Source organism: Electrophorus electricus, chromosome 10, assembly GCF_013358815.1.
Source record: "Electrophorus electricus isolate fEleEle1 chromosome 10, fEleEle1.pri, whole genome shotgun sequence".
Classification (NCBI taxonomy): domain Eukaryota; kingdom Metazoa; phylum Chordata; class Actinopteri; order Gymnotiformes; family Gymnotidae; genus Electrophorus; species Electrophorus electricus.
This window is the reverse complement of record NC_049544.1, coordinates 20,571,842-20,595,362: the sequence shown is the minus strand read 5'-3', so window position 1 is coordinate 20,595,362 and position 23,521 is coordinate 20,571,842. Positions and strand designations below refer to the sequence as shown.

General features: G+C 44.5%; 3 protein-coding genes across 10 annotated transcripts in view; 2 read left to right on the top strand and 1 right to left on the bottom strand.

Moving 5' to 3' along the window:
• Positions 1–526: 526 nt before the first annotated feature.
• rhbdl1 (rhomboid, veinlet-like 1 (Drosophila)) lies at positions 527–17,057 on the top strand. Of its 3 annotated transcripts, none has more exons than XM_027024784.2 (8): positions 527–1,179; positions 6,011–6,169; positions 7,545–7,769; positions 7,966–8,114; positions 11,039–11,151; positions 12,620–12,720; positions 14,618–14,678; positions 15,320–17,057. In XM_027024784.2, the coding sequence occupies exons 1-8, from the start codon at positions 1,141–1,143 to the stop codon at positions 15,589–15,591; spliced, it is 1,119 nt and encodes a 372-aa protein (XP_026880585.1). In that variant the 5' UTR covers positions 527–1,140; the 3' UTR covers positions 15,592–17,057. The 3 variants fall into 3 exon arrangements, with proteins under 3 accessions (XP_026880585.1, XP_026880587.1, XP_026880586.1); XM_027024786.2 differs by having other exon boundaries at positions 14,618–14,782; positions 15,320–15,386; XM_027024785.2 differs by lacking the exon at positions 527–1,179 and adding an exon at positions 1,749–1,943.
• Positions 17,058–18,574: 1,517 nt separating this feature from the next.
• Positions 18,575–22,325, bottom strand: zgc:112496 (uncharacterized protein LOC541336 homolog). 2 transcript variants are annotated; one of them, XM_027024813.2, is made up of 6 exons: positions 22,095–22,325; positions 21,692–21,829; positions 21,186–21,279; positions 20,888–21,047; positions 20,630–20,782; positions 18,575–20,184 (listed from the first exon to the last, which is right to left on the bottom strand). In XM_027024813.2, the coding sequence occupies exons 2-6, from the start codon at positions 21,826–21,828 to the stop codon at positions 19,991–19,993; spliced, it is 738 nt and encodes a 245-aa protein (XP_026880614.1). In that variant the 5' UTR covers position 21,829; positions 22,095–22,325; the 3' UTR covers positions 18,575–19,990. The 2 variants fall into 2 exon arrangements, with proteins under 2 accessions (XP_026880614.1, XP_026880613.1); XM_027024812.2 differs by having other exon boundaries at positions 22,104–22,323.
• Positions 22,326–22,331: 6 nt separating this feature from the next.
• wdr24 (WD repeat domain 24) overlaps positions 22,332–23,521 on the top strand; it is a 12,996-nt gene continuing 11,806 nt past the window's right edge. For 4 of the 5 annotated variants that reach the window (XM_027024811.2, XM_027024810.2, XM_035530532.1 and 1 more), the window contains exons 1-2: positions 22,365–22,405; positions 23,337–23,521. The exon at positions 23,337–23,521 is cut by the window's right edge. The gene's annotated coding sequence lies outside the window, so the exon portion shown is untranslated. Of the gene's footprint in view, positions 22,406–23,336 lie in introns of all 5 variants that reach the window. The other variant, XM_027024808.2, reaches the window with a different exon arrangement.

Genomic DNA, 23,521 nt, shown 5'->3' with positions numbered 1-23,521 from the left:
ATTGGTTGTTTACAAAATAAATTCATGTAAAATACACAGACAGCGCTCCCATTCCAAACAGCACAGAGCAGTGTTCAGATATTTTAGATTGCTTGGAAGCCATTGGTCAGGAGGAATGTTGTCGGTGCATTTGGCGGGCAGCTGGACCAAACCCCAGCTGCACAGATGACTTTCTTCAGGGACTCAGCAACTGTGGAAGAGGCGGAGTTTCATGGTTATGCCTATCTTTCTGTCTGCCACAGTTATTTTGGGGTCTAAGGCATGAGGAAGAGATTGCTAACCAAATCAGTACCAAGGATACAGTGCATCTTGGTGTGTACTGTGTATCCTTGCGTCTGCGTGCGTGTGTCTTGCAGTGTGTCTGGACTCCTGCAGTGTAGAGTCAAAGCTGCAGCCTTTTTGACACGCCCCCTCTGCTCTTATTGGCTAACACCCACCGTCTCCCTCCCCTTCCTCATTAGTATTCAGATAGTGCAGTCTGAGAGAAGGACAGAGAGAAAAAGAGAAATAGGGAGTGAGAGAGGGAAGAGAGAGAGATTTACACATTTACATGTAGGCAGAGGCAGACACACACGCGGCAAGACGGAGGAAGAGAACGCAACGTGAGAGAAAGAAGGGGGACAGTAAAAGAGGGTTGGAGGGAAGAGATCCAGGGCTGGATGGTGCCTTCTGGAAAGAGGGGGAAGAAGAGGGCTACTCTCGTAGTTACGTCGTGTGGAAGCGCTCCTACAGTAGAGGCAGAAAGAGCGGGAGAGGGAGAGGGAGAGGGAGAGAGAGGGAGAGAAAGAGGAGGTGAGAAAGAGAGATCTAGAGGTGCTTGTGGTTGACTGGAGCTCCAGCACTCTGTCCTGGATTTCCCCCCAGCAAGCTGTTGTGTGTGGGCTACAGGCACAGCGAATCCCTCTGCTGACTGGAGGAGACCCCGTGAATACTACTACAGCTCCTGTGTTTGTGTGCGTGTGTGTGTGTGTGTGTGTTTGTGTATGTGAGGGGGTGTGTACCGCCCTCATAGGTGCCAAGCCGACTAGGGCGCGCAGCCGGGTGTGAGTGTGAGCATGTGTATGGGTGTGTGAGTGTGTGTATGCAGGCGTGTGTGTGTGTCTTTCTCGTCGCGGCGGTTGGAGAAGCAGGGCCCAGTATATGGATAGGAGCTCTCTGTTTCAGCTCATTCAAGAGCAGGTAAGCACCATGGGGTTGCTATGGTTACACATTTCCTACACTGCGCGGGTCTTCCTGCATGTATTTCTAGAACGACAGTGATGGAGGGGTGCAGAGAAGGACAGCCAGAGAGGGCACAGTGGCTCCGATGAGTGAATGAGAAATAGAGGTGCGCATGCGTGACGCGAACGCCCCATCCGAGAGACAGTGCACTGACAGGTCGTTGCCCTGCGTGCGCTGCGTTACGTTCCCGTCCGTCCGGGCAGGACTACGATAGGGCGCGCTAGCAGCGTCTCGCTATTATCGACACGCAGCCCGTCTGCTGCGCGCGCCGCCTGGCTTAGGCGTGCATGGCTGGGGCTCGCGCTCAGGGAGAGGACCGCGTCAGCGATCGCGAGAGCCATCCTGTTTCACGCACCTGGCTTCAGGTAGCGGCAGAGCACCTCAAACCGGATTTAACTTGCTTTTAGGTTTTTTAATTAATTAATGTATTTATTTATTTATTTATTTATTTATCTATCTATTTATTTATTTATTTATTTATTTATTTATTTATTTATTTATATTTCAAATGAGTGCTGGCCAGACTGTTTGACCACCTTCCTGTTGCTTGAAGGCCGTTGATTCACTACGGACAGCTCGGGTGTAGAGTTCACAAGTCTGAAGGCAGACTGTCTCCAGGACTGTGTTTGTGTGTGTGTGTGTGTGTGATGTCCAAGGAGCTTTAAGTAGCTACAGGATGGATCAGACTGATGGAAGGATCAGACACCTCTCTGTTTATCAAAGTAAGAGCACGACAACACGCACACAGAGGAAGATGTTTCTGATATTTAAACAGTACCAGCGGTAATGGTAATGTTACAGTGGTAATGTTAGTGTTTGGAGGTGTGTGTGTGTGAGAGAGAGAGAGAGAGAGAGCGAGAGAGAGAGAGAGAGAGAGAGAGAGAGAGAGAGGGAGTAGTGTCTGGTCTGATTTGCTGGTCTGGTGTTGAAAGACGATAACGTTGATTGATGGATAGAGTAGCATACCATTTGATTTGAAGATGGCGATAAAATTGCTATTCCTGAGGTTAAGGGTCAAATAAGACTCATCATTTAGCGATATATGTGTGTGTGCGTGTGTATGTAAACATGAGTGTGTGAATCGCTCGTGTGCTAGAACAGTCTGTTTTGTCGGAGTAGTGTGGGTGAGCACCATATGCAATAGTGTGGAGCGAGTATGTGTGATTCAAGCGCGACGCAGTAATGTCGGCGATACCGTGGGTGTATGCCCTTGTATACAGCAATGAACGAGGTGATTTGGGAAACTGTGTGTCATGGGGGGCTGCTGTCTCACTATATCTGAGTTTTCCACTGCAGAAAGCAGTGCTGAGCTCAGGTTATTCCTGACTGTAAAGCACACACGCGCACACACACACACACACACACACACTGACACTCTCCATGCTGCCCTGTATTGCTGAGATAAGCTGAGGAGATGGTCACTTATATGGAAAGTAGACACATGAGCCTCCATCTGGGTATATAATCACACCAACACCTAGAACCAGTATGAACCAATATGGAGGCAGCTGTCAGTGGTGGATACTGTAGTCCAAAGAGGAAAGATGGCTGTTTGGTTAGTTGCTGATGGCATGGATTCACATTCACACAGCACAGCCAACAATTTTATTCATCTAATGACTTCTCCATGGCTTCTTTCACCTTTATGGCATCTTACTTTCACCTTTATAGCACTTGACTTTTACCTTTATGGTACTTTCACCTTTATGGCACCTTATGGCACCTTTATGGCACCTTACTTTCACCTTTACGGGATCTAAATGATTAATTTGCTTTACATCGCTAACAGCAAAGCCATTCGGTCAGCGGCTAGTGTCATTTCTCTCCACAGGGCGACTTTGAGAAATGCTCACTGCTTAGTGGTTAAGGTTCTTGACTTGTAATTGGAAGGTTGCTGGTTCAAGCCCCACCACTGTTAAGTTGCTGCTGTTGGGCCCCTGAGCAAGACCCTTAACCTTCAATTGCTCAAGTTGTACTCACTCATAATTGTAAGTTGCTTTGGATAAAAGTGTCAGGTAAATGTGAAATGTGTCCACATTTCTCCTTCTCTAAGAAAAGTGATGCTTTGTACAACAGGCCAGCTATGGCTTGTTGGAGATGCATTAGGACAGTTAAGAAGGAGTACTGGGGTCCTCTGTTTTTATAGGTCTAGAAGAATTGTGTATAGATATAGAAGAGTTGTGTATAGGACTAGAAGAGTTGTGTAGAGCGTGCTCTGTCGACTGAAATTGATCCATTCAAACTGAATAATAAGAACTATAGGTAAGAGGTAAGAAAGGTACAGAGAGAGAGATAGACCACTGCTTGTTTAGGTACCTACCATCAGTGTAGCGAGAGAATGAGGGTGAGGGAAAAAGATGACTCCTCCACTGACCCAGAATTCCTTGCTGTAGAAGTAGGATGTCTCTGGTCACTGAGGGGAAGGCCATAGGGGATGAACAAACCACTCCAAATGAAACGTTTCTTACAGCATGCTCTGATCAGTTTCGCACTCCTTTTAACTTAGTATTGTGAGTATCGTAGTAGAACACTGTGTTGAAGCTCAGAATACTGCATTCAATACTTTGAGTATACTCAAAATATTCTTTTAAAGCCCACACAACACACTATTAATGTAAGTAGTCCAAAAGTAGTCCAGTAATATGCAAATAACTATGCACTGACTCACATGTTCCTCTACACATAATCTCAATTTTAGTCACGAGTCATTTGTACAATGGCAATGGTAAACACTCAGGCCCTGCTTCCTGTTTAGTGCTGCACTCATAACAAAATAAAAGCCCCAATATTGTTTAGCTACTAAAGCACTTCAATAATGGCTACCAGAGTACCATGCTATTACTTAGACATTCTGATCGGCCTCCCTGTTCTGAGGTAGGCTAGGTCTAGTGTTGCCCCACTAAACGTCTACTACCTTTTCTGCTAATCAGACTGCAGCTGCATGCTGTTGATTTTATTCCTGCCATGCTCATGCATGCACACTTCGGAGAGCAGACCTCCCTTGCCGTTTCGGGGTGATGTGTGACGGTGTGGGGTGGTAGCCTGCTGGAGTGAAAGGCGGAGCTCCAACAGTGATCTGTAGCAGCACAATCCCAGGGGTCAGCGTCACAATCCCGGGGGTCAGCGTCACACTCCTAGGAGTCTGAACCACAATCCCGGGGGTCGGAGCCACACTCCCAGGGGTCAGAGCCACACTCCCGGGTGGACACGGTCACAATCCCTGGGGTCAGTGCCACGTCACTAGTGTGTCACTGTGTCTTTAGCTAGCGTGTTGATATATATCAGTTTGTGGATGGTCTGGTGTAGTGCATGCTTGCACTTGCCTTCTCTTTTTCTCTCTCTCTCTCACTCACACACACACACACACACACACACACACACACACACACACACACAAGTAAATGCTAGGAGGAAAAAGAGGATAACAGAGTTATCATTCACTCCCCCGCCGGGGAACCACTCGCCCTCACTGGTTTAATCTCTGCCTCTCTCGCTTGCTTTCAGTCTTCCTCTTACCGATCAGACCAGATCTTTAATTACACTTTCTGAATCATTAATTCTGCTACATTTTCCCGCTTCTCTTTTGTTCCTCTGTTTTTAACCATGTTGCCCCCCACCCCCCAACACCTCCTCTGTGGGTGACACATTGGTTGCCTGTTACCTGTAACCATGGCGACACTGCTGCATGTCTGCGTTGAATCCCTTCACTAAATGCTTCCCTCATTCTCCGTCATCCCTCACTCCATCCCTCACTCGTTTGCCCAACTCCCTCACTTCAGTACCAAACCTCTTGTCCTTCTGATGGCCTGCTGCAATTTCTCTTCTTTCACTAGTCCCTGTTTTCTCCCTGTTTTCATTCATTCATTCATTCGTTCGTTCATTCATTCCCTTCTTTGAGTCCTACTCCATCTTACTTTACTTTGCCAACATATGGTGACAAAAAAATCAAACACAGATACACACAACCACACACTTGCACAAACAAATCCATGCGCAGAGACGCAGGCCTATGAATTCAAAATAGTGAACTACGTGCTCTTCATGACTGCTCTGTTCAAGAAGTGTTCCAGGTGCTCACTTAGTTACTAACAGATTAACTCTCTCATACTGTAATCTTCAATGCGGCTTGGCTACTGTGGATGTGTGTGTGTGTGTGTGTGTGTGTGTGAGACTCTTTGCTGCTCCAGTTTTATCACTAAAGCTTAAACTCCCATCCAACACAGAACACTCTGTGTGTTCTTAAATAGCAAACATCTGCTGGTTATTATTCTATCTTTCTGGAGAAAGCTGTTTTGAAAGGCCTTTGAAGATCTCTCTCTCTCTCTTTCTCTCTCTCTCACACACACACACACACACACACCCACACACACACACACATTTCATGGTATGCTGCATATGTCTTTTTTTGAACAAACCTTTTTTTTTTTTTGCTAAAGCATGAATAAATTAAAATCCACAGTTACCACAGTTGCATCATTCCATAGTCATTCCATGTATCTGTGTAAGGGATTGTGACAGTGGCACCTTTAATTTTATGAATGGGAGCATTTCTTTTCTGTGTGTTTTGATAAGCGGATGACACGTCCAACCCCCCCCCCCCCGCGCCTCAGATGTTCCCACTGATTGTGGATTGATTTCACCCTCCGTTTCAGAGTGAAACCACGTGTGAACCAGACATTGCAGATTCACCTAATGGAACTGAATACTCATTCTGTTCTCCTGTGCGTGCATGTGCGTGCATGTGCGTGCGTGTGTGTGTGTGTGTGTGTGTGTGTGTGTGTGTGTGTAGCTGGACCCTGAGCAGACTGGTTTCATCGCGGTGGAGAACTTCACCAGTCTGGCACAGCAGCATGAGCTGCAGCTGGACCCCACCAAGCTGGACATGCTACTCGCACTGGTGCAGAGCGACCAGCATGGCCACGTGTGCTACCAGGAGCTCATTGAGCTGGTGAGGAACACATGCGCGCACACACACACACTATAGCAACCTGCATGGCCAAGTGTACCAGCAGGAGCAAATACACATGCACATACGCACACATGCATATACACAGAGGAATGCACGTTCACATGCATGCGTATGTATTCAGGGACACATGTGCACACACACATGCACTTGATCCCGCACCAAGAGAGTAACATTGCAATATGTGTACATGTGCTGATGCCACACATACTCACTTGTCACATATTCACATTCATTCATGTGAATAAACCCATAAATGCACACAAAAAACATACAAACGTGTAATGTATAAACACTGAGTCACGCAATGAGTTTTATGTACACGCACAAAGACACACACACACACTCGCTCTCAGTCTCTTTCTCTCTTCCATTCTCTGTTCCTCCCTCGGTCTTTCTGACACTGAGGGTGTTAGATTTTTTGGTACAGAGCATTCAATTCAATTCAGTTTTGCCTCAGGCTGGTAACACACTGACACGCACACGCACACTGGATTTCCTGGAGCGTATTGCTGAAACACAGAGTTCATGCCACTATGATGATCGGAGCGTGTTCTGGCGGAAATGCAGAAGAAAGGGGGGAGAAGTTCCATTTGATCCGGATGAAATGTTGAGCAAATATATATGGGTCAGTGGAGAAAGAGAGAGCAGAGCCTGGGTAAAGAGACCATGACAGAGACAAAGAGAGACAGAGAGACAGAGAGGGGAAAAAAAACACAACTGGTATTTGTATCCTTTCATGTGGACTTCCTTCTGTTCATCATTCACTGATCTTTAAGCCCATGAGTCTGAGATGAGGTTCAGCCACAGGGTTTGTGCATGTAGGTGTGTGTGTGCGCGCATGTGTATGCTGTGTGTGTGCGTTTGTGTGTGTTTAGATATTTTAAGAGAGCATTTCCTGCTTTTCCATTTTAGCTAATATATGTGGAGCAGTGTGACACTGCTTGCTTATCACAGCTTTCCAGACACACGTACACACAATGTGTGTGTAACTGGGAGCCTCCAAGTGTTGAAGTAACTTTGAGAATATTCATGTTTAGTTATATAGTTTGACTATAAATAGCTCCATAAACTACATCTCCCAGCATGTAGTGCTCTACTTCCCAGGTGACGCATTGTTCCATAGAGAGCTGGGCTAAAAGAATCTCCACCAGATTTAGAGAAGACTGTGTGGGCGTGTGACAGAGAGAGAGAGAGAGACAGAGACACACACATTTAGTCTTTGACTGCAAAACAGATAGAACAAAGAGAACTTTGATCTAAATGGAGTGAGAATTGTTTATACCACAAATATAACAGTACAGTGAGACCAGTCAACAGGTCCTATTCTCCCTCTCTCTCTACCTCCTCCTCTCAGCTAAGCAGCAAGCGCTCCAGCAGTTTCCGCCGTGCCATCGCCAATGGCCGACGCACGCTGCAGCGAGAGATCCTATTGGACGAGACGGGCCTGGGTGTGTACAAACGCTTTGTACGCTACGTCGCATACGAGATCTTGCCTTGCGAGACAGACCGCCGCTGGTACTTCCATCAGAACCGGCTGTGCCCACCTCCAGTATTTATGGCCATCATCACCATCGTGCAGGTATAGATGTGCAGACACACACACACACACACACACACACACACACACCAACTTCTTATCAGACTGCTTTATACCTTGAGACATAATGGACTAACTGTGTGTGTGTGTGTGTGTGTGTGTGTGTGTGTGTGTGTGTGTGTGTGTGTGTGTATGTGTATGTATGTGTATGTATGTATGTATGTATGTATTGGGACAGATTGTGGTGTTTATGTGTTATGGAGTAAGGCTGAATAAGTGGGTTCTACAGACGTATCAGCCAGAATTTATGAAGAGCCCACTGGTCTACCACCCAGGACACAGAACACAGGTCTGGAGATTCCTCAGCTACATGTTCATGCATGTTGGGTAAGACCATGCACAAACACACACACACACACACACACACACACACACACACACGCACACACACACACACACACATTTACATTTAATCTTGTCTAGAATGACTTAAATAATGATTAGTTCTCTCCGTGGGACATATCCTTATGCTAGGATATTAGTTCACACACACCTCACACGCAAACCTCACAGCCAACTTACATGTACACCATAGCCAACTCACATGTGCTTATGTATTTCCACTATTGTTTCTGTCACACAAACCAATTCTTCTTCTAGATAAGATGTACAGTGCAACAGCTAAATGCACTCAGTCAGGACACCCTAGTCTGGAAATGTGTTTAACATTTGGTAGTGGTCCAAACCAAGGTGCTTTATCCAATTTCATCAGAAACGGCTTTGGCCTGTAACCGACTATACCTCTGATGCAAACGAAGAGGGCGATCAATATTATTGACTAGAATGTGCTGAGATTAGAAACAGTGTTCCTTTTGGGGGGGGTTTATCATCAATTTTGGATCCCAGTATTGCTTTTGCAATGTGTCCAACACCAGACGCAAGAACAGCTTTAGGACTGCTGGGATTTTTATTTATTTATTTGTTTGTTTTTATAGTTTAATGTCTTGCTTCACTGCCTTGTCTTCTGCTCGAAAGGCAGCTGAGGTAGATCATTATTTTCGGTCTGTGTTGTTGTTGTTTCCGGCGTGGCTCTTGTAACCCCTCTCCTGATTCTCGTGCTTCATGCGGTCGTGCTGCTGTATCAGGCTGAAAACACCACCCTGCTCACACACCCACCCACACGCACAGCCTGCCACTCTGAAGCTCACTGGCTGCTCCCTCCATCTCTCCCTCTGGCCCCTGCCTGCACCGCTGGGCGGATCGCTGGCGTGCTCCGCTGGTGTTACTGTCTGACCACTGCGGTCATGGGATCGGTTTTGCACTCGTTGCCCGAGTTCATTAGCCCAGTCACCGTCGTGTGTTTGCCAGTTTGGACAGTGCTCGTGTGTGTGTGTGTGTGTCTGCTTGTGCGAGTGTGAGAAAGAACAAGCACTCCGGCTGCTCTTAAAATGATTTTAAACGGATCTTGATGGAGCTATCGTTCTCTGGGTGCTGGAAGGAGAACCAGCTCTTCACCTTCACAGCAGTTCCTCTGGGCTCTCCTTCATATGAGTGGCAATAAACATAATATATACAGTATTATGAGGTACGAGCTGTTGGGTTGCCTGCGGTCTGTTAAGACAAGATAACAAGGTCAAATCAGCGCCAACTTTATAAAAGGCAGCTGAACCACACAGGTAGAACTGAGCCGGCAGCATTCTCCTCCAGGTGGAGTGAATTATCTCACGGAGTTGGGTGGCTGGTGGCACCTCTGTCCTCCCAAGGCGGTAATCCCATCGCCCCAGTGGAAGAGACCGTTAATGTTGAAAGCTGGGTTCCACTGTCACAGTGTTTTAACGTCTTTCAGTGCGACACAGTCAAAGACATGCCTAGTAGTAGGAGACCACACATTGGAGAAGTAGAGCGTGCTGGCGTTTTGGATTAAAGGGAAAGAAAACACAGTGGTCATTTGCAGACATGCGATCAGGGCTCCCGGCTAGCCCAAGGCCACGCGGGTGGGAAAGACTTCACTGAAGAGCTGAAGTCAGCAAACCGCACCCTGACATACTGTAAGAGTTCTGCGCGTCCATATGTTCGAGGGTGGTGCGAAGCGTGAGCGAGAGTAAGCGCGAACGACAGCAACATGGAGAAGTAACGTCTTCCACAGAACAGCGGCAGGTCTGGCGACAGCGGTCTCACTCGCACGCGCTTTCTTTCTTTCTCACACACACACACACACACACACACACACACACACACACACACACACACACACACACACAAAACCCATGTCTGAACCTCATCCCTGGCAAGGACAATGTAACCACAAATGCAAGAATATTCAACAGAGCAGCTTGGATTTCGCTGGCAGCAGCGTCCGTAGCAGTCAGAGACGGTTAAAAAAAAAAACCCAGATAAATAAATAAAATAAAATAAATAAATAAATAGAATGACTATGCGCGCTGACAGAGCTGTCAGGCTGCGCGCGCGTTGGGCTGTCTTACAGTCGAAGGTAGCTGCTGTGTCGGGCGTCCGCTTTCGTTCGAGCGCTGCTCTTAAAGGTGAACTCCTCCGGCGCGCCGTGGGCTTTAAGAGCTGCTTCTGTGTTCAGTCGCAGCAGTGAGGTGTCAGTAGTGATGGCATCCCTGTGTGTGTTCCAGCAGAAAGTATCCTTCATTTTGTGCAGTAAATTGTCATCAGTTTTGGGGAAAATGCCCTTGAAATAGGTCAACAATGAAATGAATTTTAATTAAATCAAATGGAATTTTTAAAAAAAAAAACCTCAGATGTCCTGTTTGTGATTAATTAATTTCGGTTAATTACATCTCCTTTTTAAATAGGGACTGTAGACGGATTGATTATATTATGCCGTCTGAGCCCTGCCGTTACTTGAAATAAATGCCTTTGAAGATGGTTTAGGGCGTTTATCCAAATGACATCAAACTATGCTTTTAAAGCAAGTTTCAAATTTACAGAGATAACAGTCATGAAGATTATATGCTCTTTCTTTGATATGAAAGACAACAATGGCATATTTAGTGCAGCATAAAAACAGACAGATAGAGGGAATATCTTTTGGCAGAATGGAAGAGAATACCCTGACCTCAATTTGAATACTAGTGTATCACACTAAACACGTGCACGCAAACACATAAACATATTCACGCACAAACGCAAGCACACGCGCGCGCACACACACCCCTGCCCTGTCCTACATAGCTTACAGACGTCTTGCTTTTTTCTGTGTAATCTACAAAGGCCTCATGCTTACACAGCATGTCTGTGTGTGTGTGTGTGTGTGTGTGTGTGTGTGTGTTTGTTTGTGTGAGCAGGTTGGAACAGTTGGGTTTTAATGCACTCCTCCAGTTGATGATTGGTGTTCCTCTGGAGATGGTGCATGGAATCCTGAGAATCAGCCTTCTCTACATGGCAGGAGTGGTAGCAGGTGAGTGAGTGTGTGTGTGTGTGTGTGTGTGTGTGTGTGTGTGTGTGTGTGTGTGTGTGTGTGTGTAAGTAAGAGTACAACATGCTATCCTTACTCTATGACTAAATTCTATTTAAAAGATGACATCATATTTATGACCTGTAGGTGAATGGATGATCATCAAAAATCTATCCACAAACACACACACAGATGTACTTGTAAAGCTTAGCTGTGTACTGGTGCAGTCTGATGCTGATGGGTGTGTGTGTGGCATGAGCAGAGAGCAGAACAGTGGATTACCATAATCAAGCCTCACCCAAGGTCATCTTGGTCTACTCATGAAACACATACAAAGACACACACATGCGCACGCACGCACGCACACACACACACACACACACACACACGAATTTACACACTTCCTCTGCCCTGTACGAGAGCGAAAGGAAGAGAAAGAGTGTGAGAGAAAGAGAGAGAGAGAGAGAGAGAGAGATGGAGGAAAGAATCGAAAATCAGGGTACTGATATTTGCATACAGCAGCAGGAACACACAGCACACCGTGGGTGTTATAGACAAACTGTCTGACACACACACACAGCACACTGTGGGTGTTATAGACAAGTTGTCTGATATACACGTACTCACACACATATACACACACATCTATGTCAATATGTAATTATCTGAGCTGAATGGTGTGTGAGGTCCTATGCAGGTATTTACTATACAGTGCATTTGGGAGGGATCTGCTGGTCTAAGTTGGCAATCTTTGTTTTATTTGTTAAATGCTACCACACGCTACACCTGTACACGTTTTGAAGCACTTCAGCCAAGGCAAAAATAAACGGAAAATGATGATGAGAAATAATGTCTCCTTCAGCAGCACATCTAAAGTGGCCTTCTTGTGGTTGTTGCTATGGTTGGTTCATTGTTGGTGCGTTGTTGCTGTGGTTGTTGTTTTGTGCTCTCAAATGACACATCTGCTCTCCATAAATGTACTGCAGGCTACCACACAAACACTCAATGGGACAATACTTGCAGACTTTGTTGCTATAGTAACCATTATAACCATTAATTGGCATGACTGTGTTTATCACATTGGTCAACCAGAGAGATACAATGAGCTTCATCTTTGTTTTTTGATGTCCAAAAAACAAAAGGTGTGTGTGTGTGTGTGTGACATAGAATGCGCTCTCACTCTCTCTCTCACTCTCTCTCCATCATCTCTCTCTCTCTCTCACTCTCTCTCGCCTTCATCGTCTCTCTGTCTCTCTCTCACTCTCTCTCACTCTCTCTCCATCATCTCTCTGTCTCTTTCTCATTCTCTCTCTCTCTCTCTCATTCTCTCTCGCCTTCATCGTCTCTCTGTCTCTCTCTCACTCTCTCTCTCACTCTCCCTCCATCATCTCTCTGTCTCTTTCTCACTCTCTCTCGCCTTCATCGTCTCTCTGTCTCTCCCTCATCCCCTTCTGTCCATTTGCCTCCCCAGGTTCTCTTACAGTCTCTATAACTGATATGAGAGCTCCAGTGGTCGGCGGCTCTGGGGGAGTCTATGCGCTCTGCTCTGCACATCTCGCCAACGTCGTCATGGTAACCCACATAACTGCCGCTATGGCTACGGCCCATATGTCTCAAAATGAATGGAGAGGAAATACAAGAGAGAGTGAGAAGTGGCGAAGGATGGAGAAAGAGAGAGAGAGAGAGAGAGAGAAGAAGGGCAGGGTGGGGCAGTGAGAGAGCAAGTCAGAGAGAGAGACAGAGATGGGGAGACAGAGAGAGAAAGACGGAGACAGTGAGGGAAATGGAGAGAAACTGAGACAGACATAGGAAGACAGAGAGACAGATAGAGAGAGAGAGAGTCAATGAAACAGGGAGACAGAGAGAGAAAGACAGGGAGACAGATTGAGATAATGGATGTGTTTTTGTTTGCTTTCAACCTGTTTCCCTGGAGACCACACTATTATTTTCACAACACACACACTATTCTGGCATGTACAGAGTGCTGTGAAAAATATTTGCTTTTACCTATGTTTTTCTTTTTTCCCAGCTTGTTATATTGGTGCCACCAAATGTCACATTTATACATATGATTGTTAATAATGAGCCTGACATACTCTAGATGTACAGGCAGTGGAATGTCATTGAATCACACACAAACATAAGAGTGAAATGAAACGAATAATTCAGTTATCAACCAAATATTGGTTTTTACATGCAGTGATCCGGTGTAAATGTCATTTAAAACAGGCTCTTCTAACTGTTATGTTTGTGTGTGTGTGTGTGTGTGATGATCATTTCCTTTTTCACATCAAAAACCGCACCCAAACATTAGTTCCAGGTCACTGTCTCTAACCTGCACCTGGGTGGCGTTAGCCACGCCCTCTGCACACACAATCATTGTGTGTTTTGACCCTGTGCCCTGTAGCACATCTCCGTTTCAATGTTACGAACCTAACCTTGCCTGCCTAATACTATGGCTACTGTTGTCTAGCAACTGAATACTTTCCCTATGTGATGTAAGGATGTGAAAGTCAGTCTGTCATATGCGTCGACATTAGCTTGGGGAGCCACCGAGAAATCAGCTTACCTCTAAGTCAGCATTGGCTTCCCTGCTCCGATGGCAGGTGGCCAGTACCTCCGCTTGTCTCACTACCCGGGTAATCCGTTCAGTTTTGTTTTTATTTAAAATTCTAATTAGTGGAGGCAAAAAACAAACCCCATATAAAATCTAATCGCCGGGAAGGAGATTCCGAATGTACCAGGAGGAAAAGAGAAAAGTCCCCGTCTCCCCACACGCCAAAAACCTCGAATCATTCTCGTCCCTGTACTCTTATATAGCTCACAGGGGAATCAAATCATGAGCTTCAGGTACGTGACTGAATAAAGTGCTATTCCCCGAATAAGTCAGTCCCTAACCACATGACCAGAACCTAGTCTAACCTCCTGAAGGTCAAGCACCAGTACACTACCCAGAATCTTTCCTTTGTAACGTTTGCCTTTTTGCACTTCATGGACTGAATTACATACACTGGTAAACTGCATGTTTTGGGTTTACCTTCCATGCACACTAACATACAACTACTCCTACAGAACTTGGATGTGTGGAGGACCAAAGGGCTTCAGGTCATTCACAGTCCCTTTTTGGTCACTTTATGCCTTTCTGCTGTGTTTCAGACTCCATCTGTTTGTCAATGCTTACCAGGGTACAATATTTCAGATTGACAAAAATGTACGTGACACAGCAGGAAAATACATTTCACAGCACTGTCTGTACTTCATGGCATTTAATAGCGCACTGTCTGCTCTCCTATACTCTATACGTGTGTTGGTATGTGTTCTGTGTTAGTCTGTGTGTGTTGATATGTTTCCTGTGCTAGGAGAGGTCAAACATATAGGATTAGCTGACTTTAGCTGATTTGTCCTCTGAGTAGTAGAGTGAACCCCCTACCTATGAACTTCTGTGTGTGTGTGTGTGTGTGTGTTTCAGAACTGGGCTGGGATGAAGTGTCCGTATAAACTATTGCGGATGGTCCTTGCTCTGGTCTGCAGTGAGTGTCATCTGCTACATTCCTTAAACTCCAGCAGTCGGCCAGAGGAACGAAGCAGTAGCTTATCAGCCTTTTTTGTTGTCGGTCACACATGAAAGTCAGTGGTGAGCACGCTCGGTGCTGAGAGCATCATACATGTGCCACACGTTCTGCGTGTTGCAGTCACTTCTCACATAAAGGCCTTTTCCTCTCCTGTAATGTTTTTTCATTGACGTCAGTGACTGCAGGTTTGGATGCACCAAACTGCACGCAAGCTGTTTTACTGCCCCTCACCTCTCCGCCCTTGAACAGGACATTCTATCCATGGTTCCTCAGCCTCCGTCTCCTCCCCCGGGTCTCTTACCGCAGAGTGACTGAACCCTTAGGACTCATTTGATTGAAGGATTTTGGCACAAAGCACAGTTTGTCAGAGTCAATAGGAGTGTATACCATTAGCTCTTATAGTACACCACCAGACTAGTACACAAAGCCACTGTAAACTGTGAAAAGCTCTTCCTCTAATTTCATCCACTTTCTTCTTTTCTGTCTCTTCTTCTCTCCCTACCTCTCTCCCCCTCCATCCCTTTCTCTGTTCTCTCCCTGTACATCCTTCCTCCATTCTGTTCCCTTCTCTCTCTTCCTGTCCACACCCCGGGCTGCAGTGAGTTCTGAGGTGGGCCGGGCGGTGTGGCTTCGCTTCTCTCCTCCCCTCCCGTCGTCGGGGCCGCAACCCAGTTTCATGGCGCACCTGTCCGGGGCGGTGGTGGGCATCAGTATGGGCCTCCTGATCCTGCGCAGCTATGAGGAGTCTCTCCACAAGCAGTGCTCCTGGTGGGTCCTCGTCTTCTCCTTCATCACCTTCCTCCTCTTCGCCATTTTCTGGAACATCTTTGCCTATGAGCTGCTGGACGTTCAGATCCCGCCTCCGCCATGATGACGTGCCGCCTTGCAGCCCCGCCCCCTCCCTCGGATGACACGACTACGTTCCGTCTGGCTGTGAACGGCCACGCCTTTTCAGGAGCCGGATTATTTTGCCTGCCACGACCATTTTTGTTAGAGGTTCTGCACCATTCTACTCCACTCGTCCAAGAGCGGAGGGATGAATAAAACGGGACGTGAGAGTGTGAATGCACAACTTTCAGAAGTGATACTACCACCCGTTCACCCCACCTTACTCAAATATTCTGAACGGACTATGTCTAAACCCGGAAAGGAAGATGTGAACGGACTCTAAAAACACTACAGGGCAAAAAAAGTTTCTTCTTTCTTTCTGTTACTGGGTATCTTATACACTCCCATACACTCTATCAAATTTCATTTTTATGTGTTTTTTTTCTCAGAAGAAAAACGACGATTTCAAATGGTGCATAAATGTAATTTTCTCTTATGGATCCTGCTGTTCTGGTACTTTGGAAACCTGAAAGGAAATATAGTTTGACATGCTTTCTGACCTTCTGCTGCACACACACACACACACACATGCACACAAACATACACAATCACACACACAAACATACACAGACAGATAATCACACACACAAACACACATGCACAGAAAAACACAAGCACACATTATAGCTGTGAGTGTGGAGTCAAAGGTCAGCTTTTCATGTGTGAACCTTTGCCCTTCGATTTCCTGCCTATTGCAGGTGCATGGATGAGGTCAAAAAGTCAGAAGGTCAAGTCTGTGATGCCTTTAATATAGGTTGAGACCACTGAAGCCAGACTGATTCCCACAGTAACCGTTGCCTTGGTTACCGTTGTGCAGTTGCTATGGTAACTGTTGTTAAGGTGTGATATTTACACCGCCTACTGCCCCCCCCAAAGAAAAAACAACAACAACAACAAAACCAAAACAATTGGCAACTGATCAAAGCAACTAATACTTCATCTGTGTTGCAGTTTCTGTGCTTTCTCTTCCCCATTTCCCACTCGGAACTCAGCTGAAGTATTTCAGTCAACTAATGATCCTCTCAGAGAAGAAACCTACAAACACACTACAATGGGCATTTTCTGATTCACTAATCAAAGTAAGTTGGTTTAAAATTCTGCAGTGCCAAGTAATCATTCGCTAAGCTGCTATATCAAATTGTATATTCAATACTGAATATCTTTATTTTTGTTTACGTTCCTAGAGCTTTGCTGGGGGGTGGGGTGGGCTGTAACATGGGGCGGCATTGCCAGAGGACTGATTTCTGATCTTTTCTGAAAAGCACGACAATGTTTCTGACCAATATATGTGTGGTGTTGTGAATTTTTGTGCCATATGTTTATATTGGTACCTCTGTTCATTCAGCTCATCTTCCTGTGCTTGCGGCTTCTGTTAGCTGTTCACACACGCACACACACTGGTTAGCTGTTCTCACACACACACACACAAACTTCTGATAACTGCTCTCACACGCCCACACACACAAACACACACACTTCTGTTAGATGTTCTCACACACACTTGTTAGCTGTTCTCTCTCTCTCACACACACACACACACTTTTTTAGCTGTTCCCATCCAAGCAAGAAATAGTTATGTGAATAATATTAAGTAGTTATGTTAAAACAGTGCAACACCTAACATGCACACATGCACACAAACACACACGCTCTTTCACAACGGCTGAATCCTTTGAAATCCATATCAATTGCATCAATTGAATGAATTGCAACAAACACTGGTTCATATCTGGTACATCTACACCTTGTCTTGTGGATGACCTTCCCACTATATGGCTCTGTTCCAGTTCAGATGAAACACATTAAATCCTTCTCCCTGTTCCCAGTGACACACTTACTACACAGAATTGTCTCTGTACAAGGTGAAAGACAATTCTTTCTGACTTGTAATATAACAATAACAAAACACAATACATGATCAGCTATTTTGGAAATTTTAGATTCATTACGAGTCTTTGTGAGCACCAGCCAATGTGTTATTCTTATCTCAGTTATTCTGATTAAGAGTGATTACAGTTGGTTTAAATGATGTAAATTATCTTAAAGTATGCTGACAGAAAACCCTGCAGGACATGTAGCACCCCTTTCATTTACTGACCGGAGTTAAATGTTAAATTGATTTATTCAAGCGACTTGTGTCATTCACCAGCTGTACAGGCAAGAGAAACTTTTCAGAAAATGTCGCTGATGTCCAGAAAATGTTGTTCAGATGTTTCAGAAAAGACCTGGTGTTCAATTTGCCGAGAGAAGACAGGAGCTATGGTCAGCACTTTCTGAAGGCGTCCCCTAAGCTGCCAGAGCTGGAGCACGCAGCTAATGCAAAAAAAGAGCATTTAATGCCTTGTTTTGGCCACATGGCTCATGAACACTGGAATCAGAAATGCTCAGGAAATTGGAAGGTCACTGTTCTTGGCAGATGCATGATCTGAAAGGCGTTCTCTTCAGGGGTTTCGCTTGCATTCAGGAACATGCACCATACCTGATGTAAACATTGACAACAAAGCAGCTTGATTGTAGCTTGGAGGTAACTGGGATCCGACACAGCAGGAAGCATTCTCTGTGACACAGTCCAACACTTAGCTACCGCGTGCAACATCTGAAAGTTACATCTTAAATATCACTGCCTTAGTGGCTTTTCCCACAGCGGCTGAATGGCTAACCAACTGTGAATGGGAGCTGATCTGGAAGTGGTTTGGTGCTTGGTGTACAAATAGAGGAGTGGTTTTTGGGTGCATAGGTTATTTGCTGTTACACATCATGTGTGCACTAGCACGTGCACGCGTGTGTGTTATGGTGAGTTTTGTGTTGCTGTCGACTTGCTGAGGACAGTTACAGGCAAAAGGATCAAATGATTCATCTCAGATGAAGATGCAAAGAAGACAAATAGTCAAGGGAATACAAGACAGAGTAGAACCAGGAGAATGTATGAAGTGAAATGAATATGGAAAAAACACAAGACGATCTGCTGAGCACAGATCCAACACCTTTATTTGTGTGTGATAAAATGGGATTTGTAAACCTTGGGATACAGTGCAATTTTATAGGACATTTCATGGTTTGGCTTCACCATAGTTTTGGACTCAGGAGGTTACTGTGAAGCCATCGTAGCTCATCAGACTGTTCCATGTGATGTGTGAAAGTGTTAAGAGTAAGTCACAATCTCTTAAGCAAAGGTGTGTGTATTCTTGTGTGTGCAGGCATGTGTGACATAGAGGTTGTAAAAGAATTGTGTGTGTGGCGTGAGGAAGTAGCGTCAGTTTCCTTCATTAGTGGAATGTGTCTGAATTCTGTTTGCTCCTGTGGAATTCTGAGACGGAATTGTCTGGCCTTGAATAGTTTACCTGGAATTTGTACTCAGAAGCTCCTCCCACATCAGATCATAGCCAATAACTGCCCTTCCTTCTCAGAGTTAGCAACAAACCTCGAGCCTAGCAGTGGCAACCAATGTCATTGATGGTGCTGTAGTTATTGGTTATAGAATGCATGTTGCTATGAGGTAATCACTGTGCTCCACTGGGGTCATTTCTGTCCTGCAGTCATAATTATAGTCCTTATACAAATTTGTTGTCCTCTCTGAGACCTCCGAATGGTGCCAAAAATAACTCAGTGCAGTAAATTTTTAAAAAAAATTGCTGTTTACAAATTAAAGCTTTGGAACAAAACAAAAATGTACAAGCTAGACTATTATTTTTCTCTAGTTGAAATGAAAAGGAAAAAAAGATGTACATTTTGGTAGTTTATATCAAAGTCATTATAAAGTTCATGATGTACTTTTTAAATGTCTGAAACCAAGGCATTTTTTCCTTTTTTGTACCGTTTTCATTGTATCTGCTTTCATTTCTCAGCTGTAAGGAATAAACAAGCAAGCTGTGAGCACTCAGTTCAGAATGTCCTCTACACTCAGAATGTGTGAGAAAAACTCACGCATAGTAAAGCACGCACACAAACGTACGGCCATCCATGATGAAGCAGTGTGACATTATTGCACATCTATAAAACAATTTAAATCTTCAACAGAACCAAATGACATGAAAAACTGTGTTCCTTAAAAAAAAACAAAAAAACAAAAAAAAAACATACATGAAAGTGTCAGGACAAATAGGAGACTGTCTGGAAGCTCCAGCAGAGTGGACGTTTCTGGTGAAACTTAGCCTTCCTCATAATGCCTGGTGACAGAGTGACAAGCAAGCAAGCTTCTCTCATAGGCGTGCTCAGGTTGTGCAGAAACACAAGGAGGCTATGCCAGTCCTGCAACAGCTTTTTGTACAGTGAGTCTTAATAGAAAGAACAAAGCAAAAGTCAAAAATCCCCAGTAGATATAATTGGATTACTCGGTGTCTGGCTTTCTGAGAAGTAGTTTTTAACCTAGAAGTTCCTTTGGGCTAGTCGGTCTTCTGTCTTTTAGACGGCTGCTCACTGGTTGCTTTTCTACTTCTTGGCTTCTGAATGGTCTCTTTTTGGGCAGTGTCATTCAGGCAAAACTCCTCCAGCAGTGAAGGCTGAATCTGATTGGCTACAGCCCATGTCCATAAGCACAGCTCCACCTTATGAGGAGTCCAGACCTGTTCACTTTTCACTGTGGGTTGGGGATGCGAGGTGGGGCGAGGTGGGGTGAGGTGAGGTGGGGTGGGGTGGGGTGGGGTGGGGTGGGACAGAGCATGTTAACAGCAGGCGCATAGATGCCAAATTCAAGCAATCTTGTTAATGGCAGAATGACAAACCTCCACCTGGGGAAAAATGGTTGAGGCAACAGTGGTATACCCTTCGAGATCTGACTTATAAAGACTCGTTAATAATTCAAGGTTAAAGCTGATCTGGTATCGAAATGCAGGCAGGGGTCTATGAAAAAAGAAAGAACATCATCCACCCACTGAAACTCAGTTCACCAGCTGTGGATGTGATTGATTTTGGCCTGGTTAATGCGGCTTTCCCCCTCCTTGCACTGGTTGCTGCTCAAAGCAGGCAGCCACAGTGGCAGAAACAGCAGGAGAAAACCAGACTATACAAACCAGCTCTGTTACCTTTGTTGAGCTTGTGGGATTTGTCCAGTATTTTCTGCAAGAAGAGCAAGTAGTGCTTGGCTGTGTACTGAACTGGTTTCAGATCAGCAATGCTTTCAACTGCCTCATCAGACATAAAAGCAGCTACACCTGGTGCCCCTGCTGCCAGTACCGCTACACAGAGGAGGACATTGAAGCGGGGGATAGAAATAAAGCACTTTTAATTTTCTTTCCATATATTTGTATGTGTTTGGGGCAGGGAATGGGCTGTCTCGATACCTGATGCTGTAGCAGGTCCCAGCCCTTTGAGCAAGCTCAATTCTGCGATTGCTGCTTGGACATTGGGAAGGAGCTGGAAAGCCCTCGTGGTGCAGCTAAGCACCGCCTCCTCGCTGTTAGAGCCAACCAGCTTCTGCAGCCGAGGCCGGAACTTTCCCCTCTGGGGGAGAGAGAGCATCCAAATCGCACGCGTCACTCCGTTCAACATCAAATCATGGGCACTTTAGCCAACACCCTTCACAGGCAGAAGGTTCAGGATGTTTGTTACATACATACACAGTCATGAGTACACACTCACAGTCAGTTTCCACTCCATGAGTTTGACCAGTTCGGGGTGTGTTAGAGAGGGCTCTGTTCGACCAGAAATGACAACTGGTAGCTCCTCCTGATACCTGAAAAGGTAAATTTCTTTCTTATTAGGTATATAAAATAAGATGAAATGGTTTTGTCTGTACTGGACTGGGATGAATTGTGTCAATTATTGTTTGTGTTGATTTGGTTTAAGATATTAAAACATTTTATTACAATATATGGCAAGTATGGCAAAAAGTGATGCAACTGCATTAAACCCCATTCAACTCAAACCAAGTCACAGACCGAACCAGGTTAGTGACATTGGTGTGTTTTGTGCTGCACAAAAACAGGTTTGTGCATGTTTGATTTGAGGTATTATGCGTTCGGTTTACTATACCATCACTCCTAGCCACTGCCTTACATTGTCGACCTAAAACCTCTATAATATTAAATAAAATAAATAGGCACAAACAAGGTGTTTTTGTTTTAATGAGCGCAAGTTTATCGTACCACTTATCTAATGCCAAGAGCTTCCCTGAACTCTTCCCCTTGCCGGCAGCCTTGGCTTCCATGACGGCCCAGTATTTGCCATATACGCTACTCCACACAGCGGGATCCTCGCAGCAGTACAGGCGCTCACCGGACATCCTGACAGAAAAGAGTAGAGTCCACCGTCAGTTTAAACTGGCCGTTTCAAATCCTGCTCTAGTAAGACTTTGTATCGTGATTACATTCCTATGTTGCTGCAGTGTATTTAAAAAAAAGAATAAAATACCGCTGTCCTTAAATAAGACTAGGAATTTTGTGCTGTAAACAGCAATTGCCCATATAGTCCAAAGTAGCCTGCAAAAATGTACATTGTTTTATGCAGGTAGGTAACTAATAATGACCAGGCGCAACTCGAATTACCTACCCCTCTTACCTTGAAGTGACTGATGTATGGGGTAATTACAAATGCAATGGCGATTACTTAAGTCCACGCATAGATGATTTTTGCACCACCTCTTTAGTATAATACAATTGTTTTGTCAGCGACCAAGTAAAAAAAAAATCTAGACTTTTACTCTTGAACGATACGTTTAAAAGAAACGACGACATCGGTCTCAGATCGGCGTCTAAGAGCGACCGGAATGCAAGTGAAAACGCTTGGCGGAAGTTGAAGCAAACCACCGTAATCCAAAAACTTGACTTCCGGTTACCTTTACGCACGTTTGTTTTGAAGAGGTTAGTTACGCGAAATTATTCATTTAATATCCCGAAATCACACAAAGAAACCAAAAACAACTGTTTAAAGATATCTCTTACTACAATGCATTTATTATAAAGTTAGCGGCAGAAACGTGTAGCGTTATGCAAGTGTATGCGTCGTCAGTGTCACGTTAGCGGTATAGATTTGTTTCGCTATAGGCTAGTTTTCTACTTCTAGTAAATACAGGATCAGTAACTTCCTTTTTGCACTTAAGTGAATACATTATATGTTATCCCAAATTAGTTGACCAATTAGGTTATTTTTTTCGATTAGTAATTGACATTAAAGCTTTATAATTGAGCAAAGGCTATAACAGCTAACGCTACCTAGTTCAGCTCTATCATCGTTGTTGTCATAGTGTTGGGCTTCACGTAATTAATATAATAATCTAGAATAAACTATTACGGATAGGGAACACGTGTGAGAAATATGACAAATATTAATAAAAAAAGATTGCATACTGCAACGTCATGGCTACGTTTTGAAATTATATTCTCATTTTTGTGTGAGGTCGTTAAATCTGTCAACATAGAATATATATTAAGTGTTCCTTGAATAGTATTGTTTTTGATGCGTGAACATTTTCATGTAGTTATTAGCAAACTTGTTGAACCGGTGTTAAAGTTATAATTGGATCCTCTCATAAAATGGATATTGGATTAAGGTTCTCGGACTGAATATGTTTGCAGTTAATTCCGAATTCCCCATTTTTGTTTGTCTTACGTACGCAAAACATACGGGTGTTGATTACTGTACTCTTATAAGTGTGTAGTAAATGTATTTTACTTAAATTGTACACCATTTACTGAGGGTTGCTTCAGATTGTGGATTTATTGAAATATCGCACCAATAGGAACCTTCTGATTTGAGAGTAACCCTAAATTATCTTGTCCTTGCATATTACAGTCAAGGTCTTCTCCTGTATTAGATGGTCCCGTCTCGCTCCATCTGGGGAGTATCTCATGATGCTTGTATTGTGTTGTTATTATGAACAATAAAATCAACACATAGATAAATGAATGGAGAATCGTATAACGATCTTATAATCTATTATAATCGTGTAATCGTTATAACTTGATGAACTCGCAAAC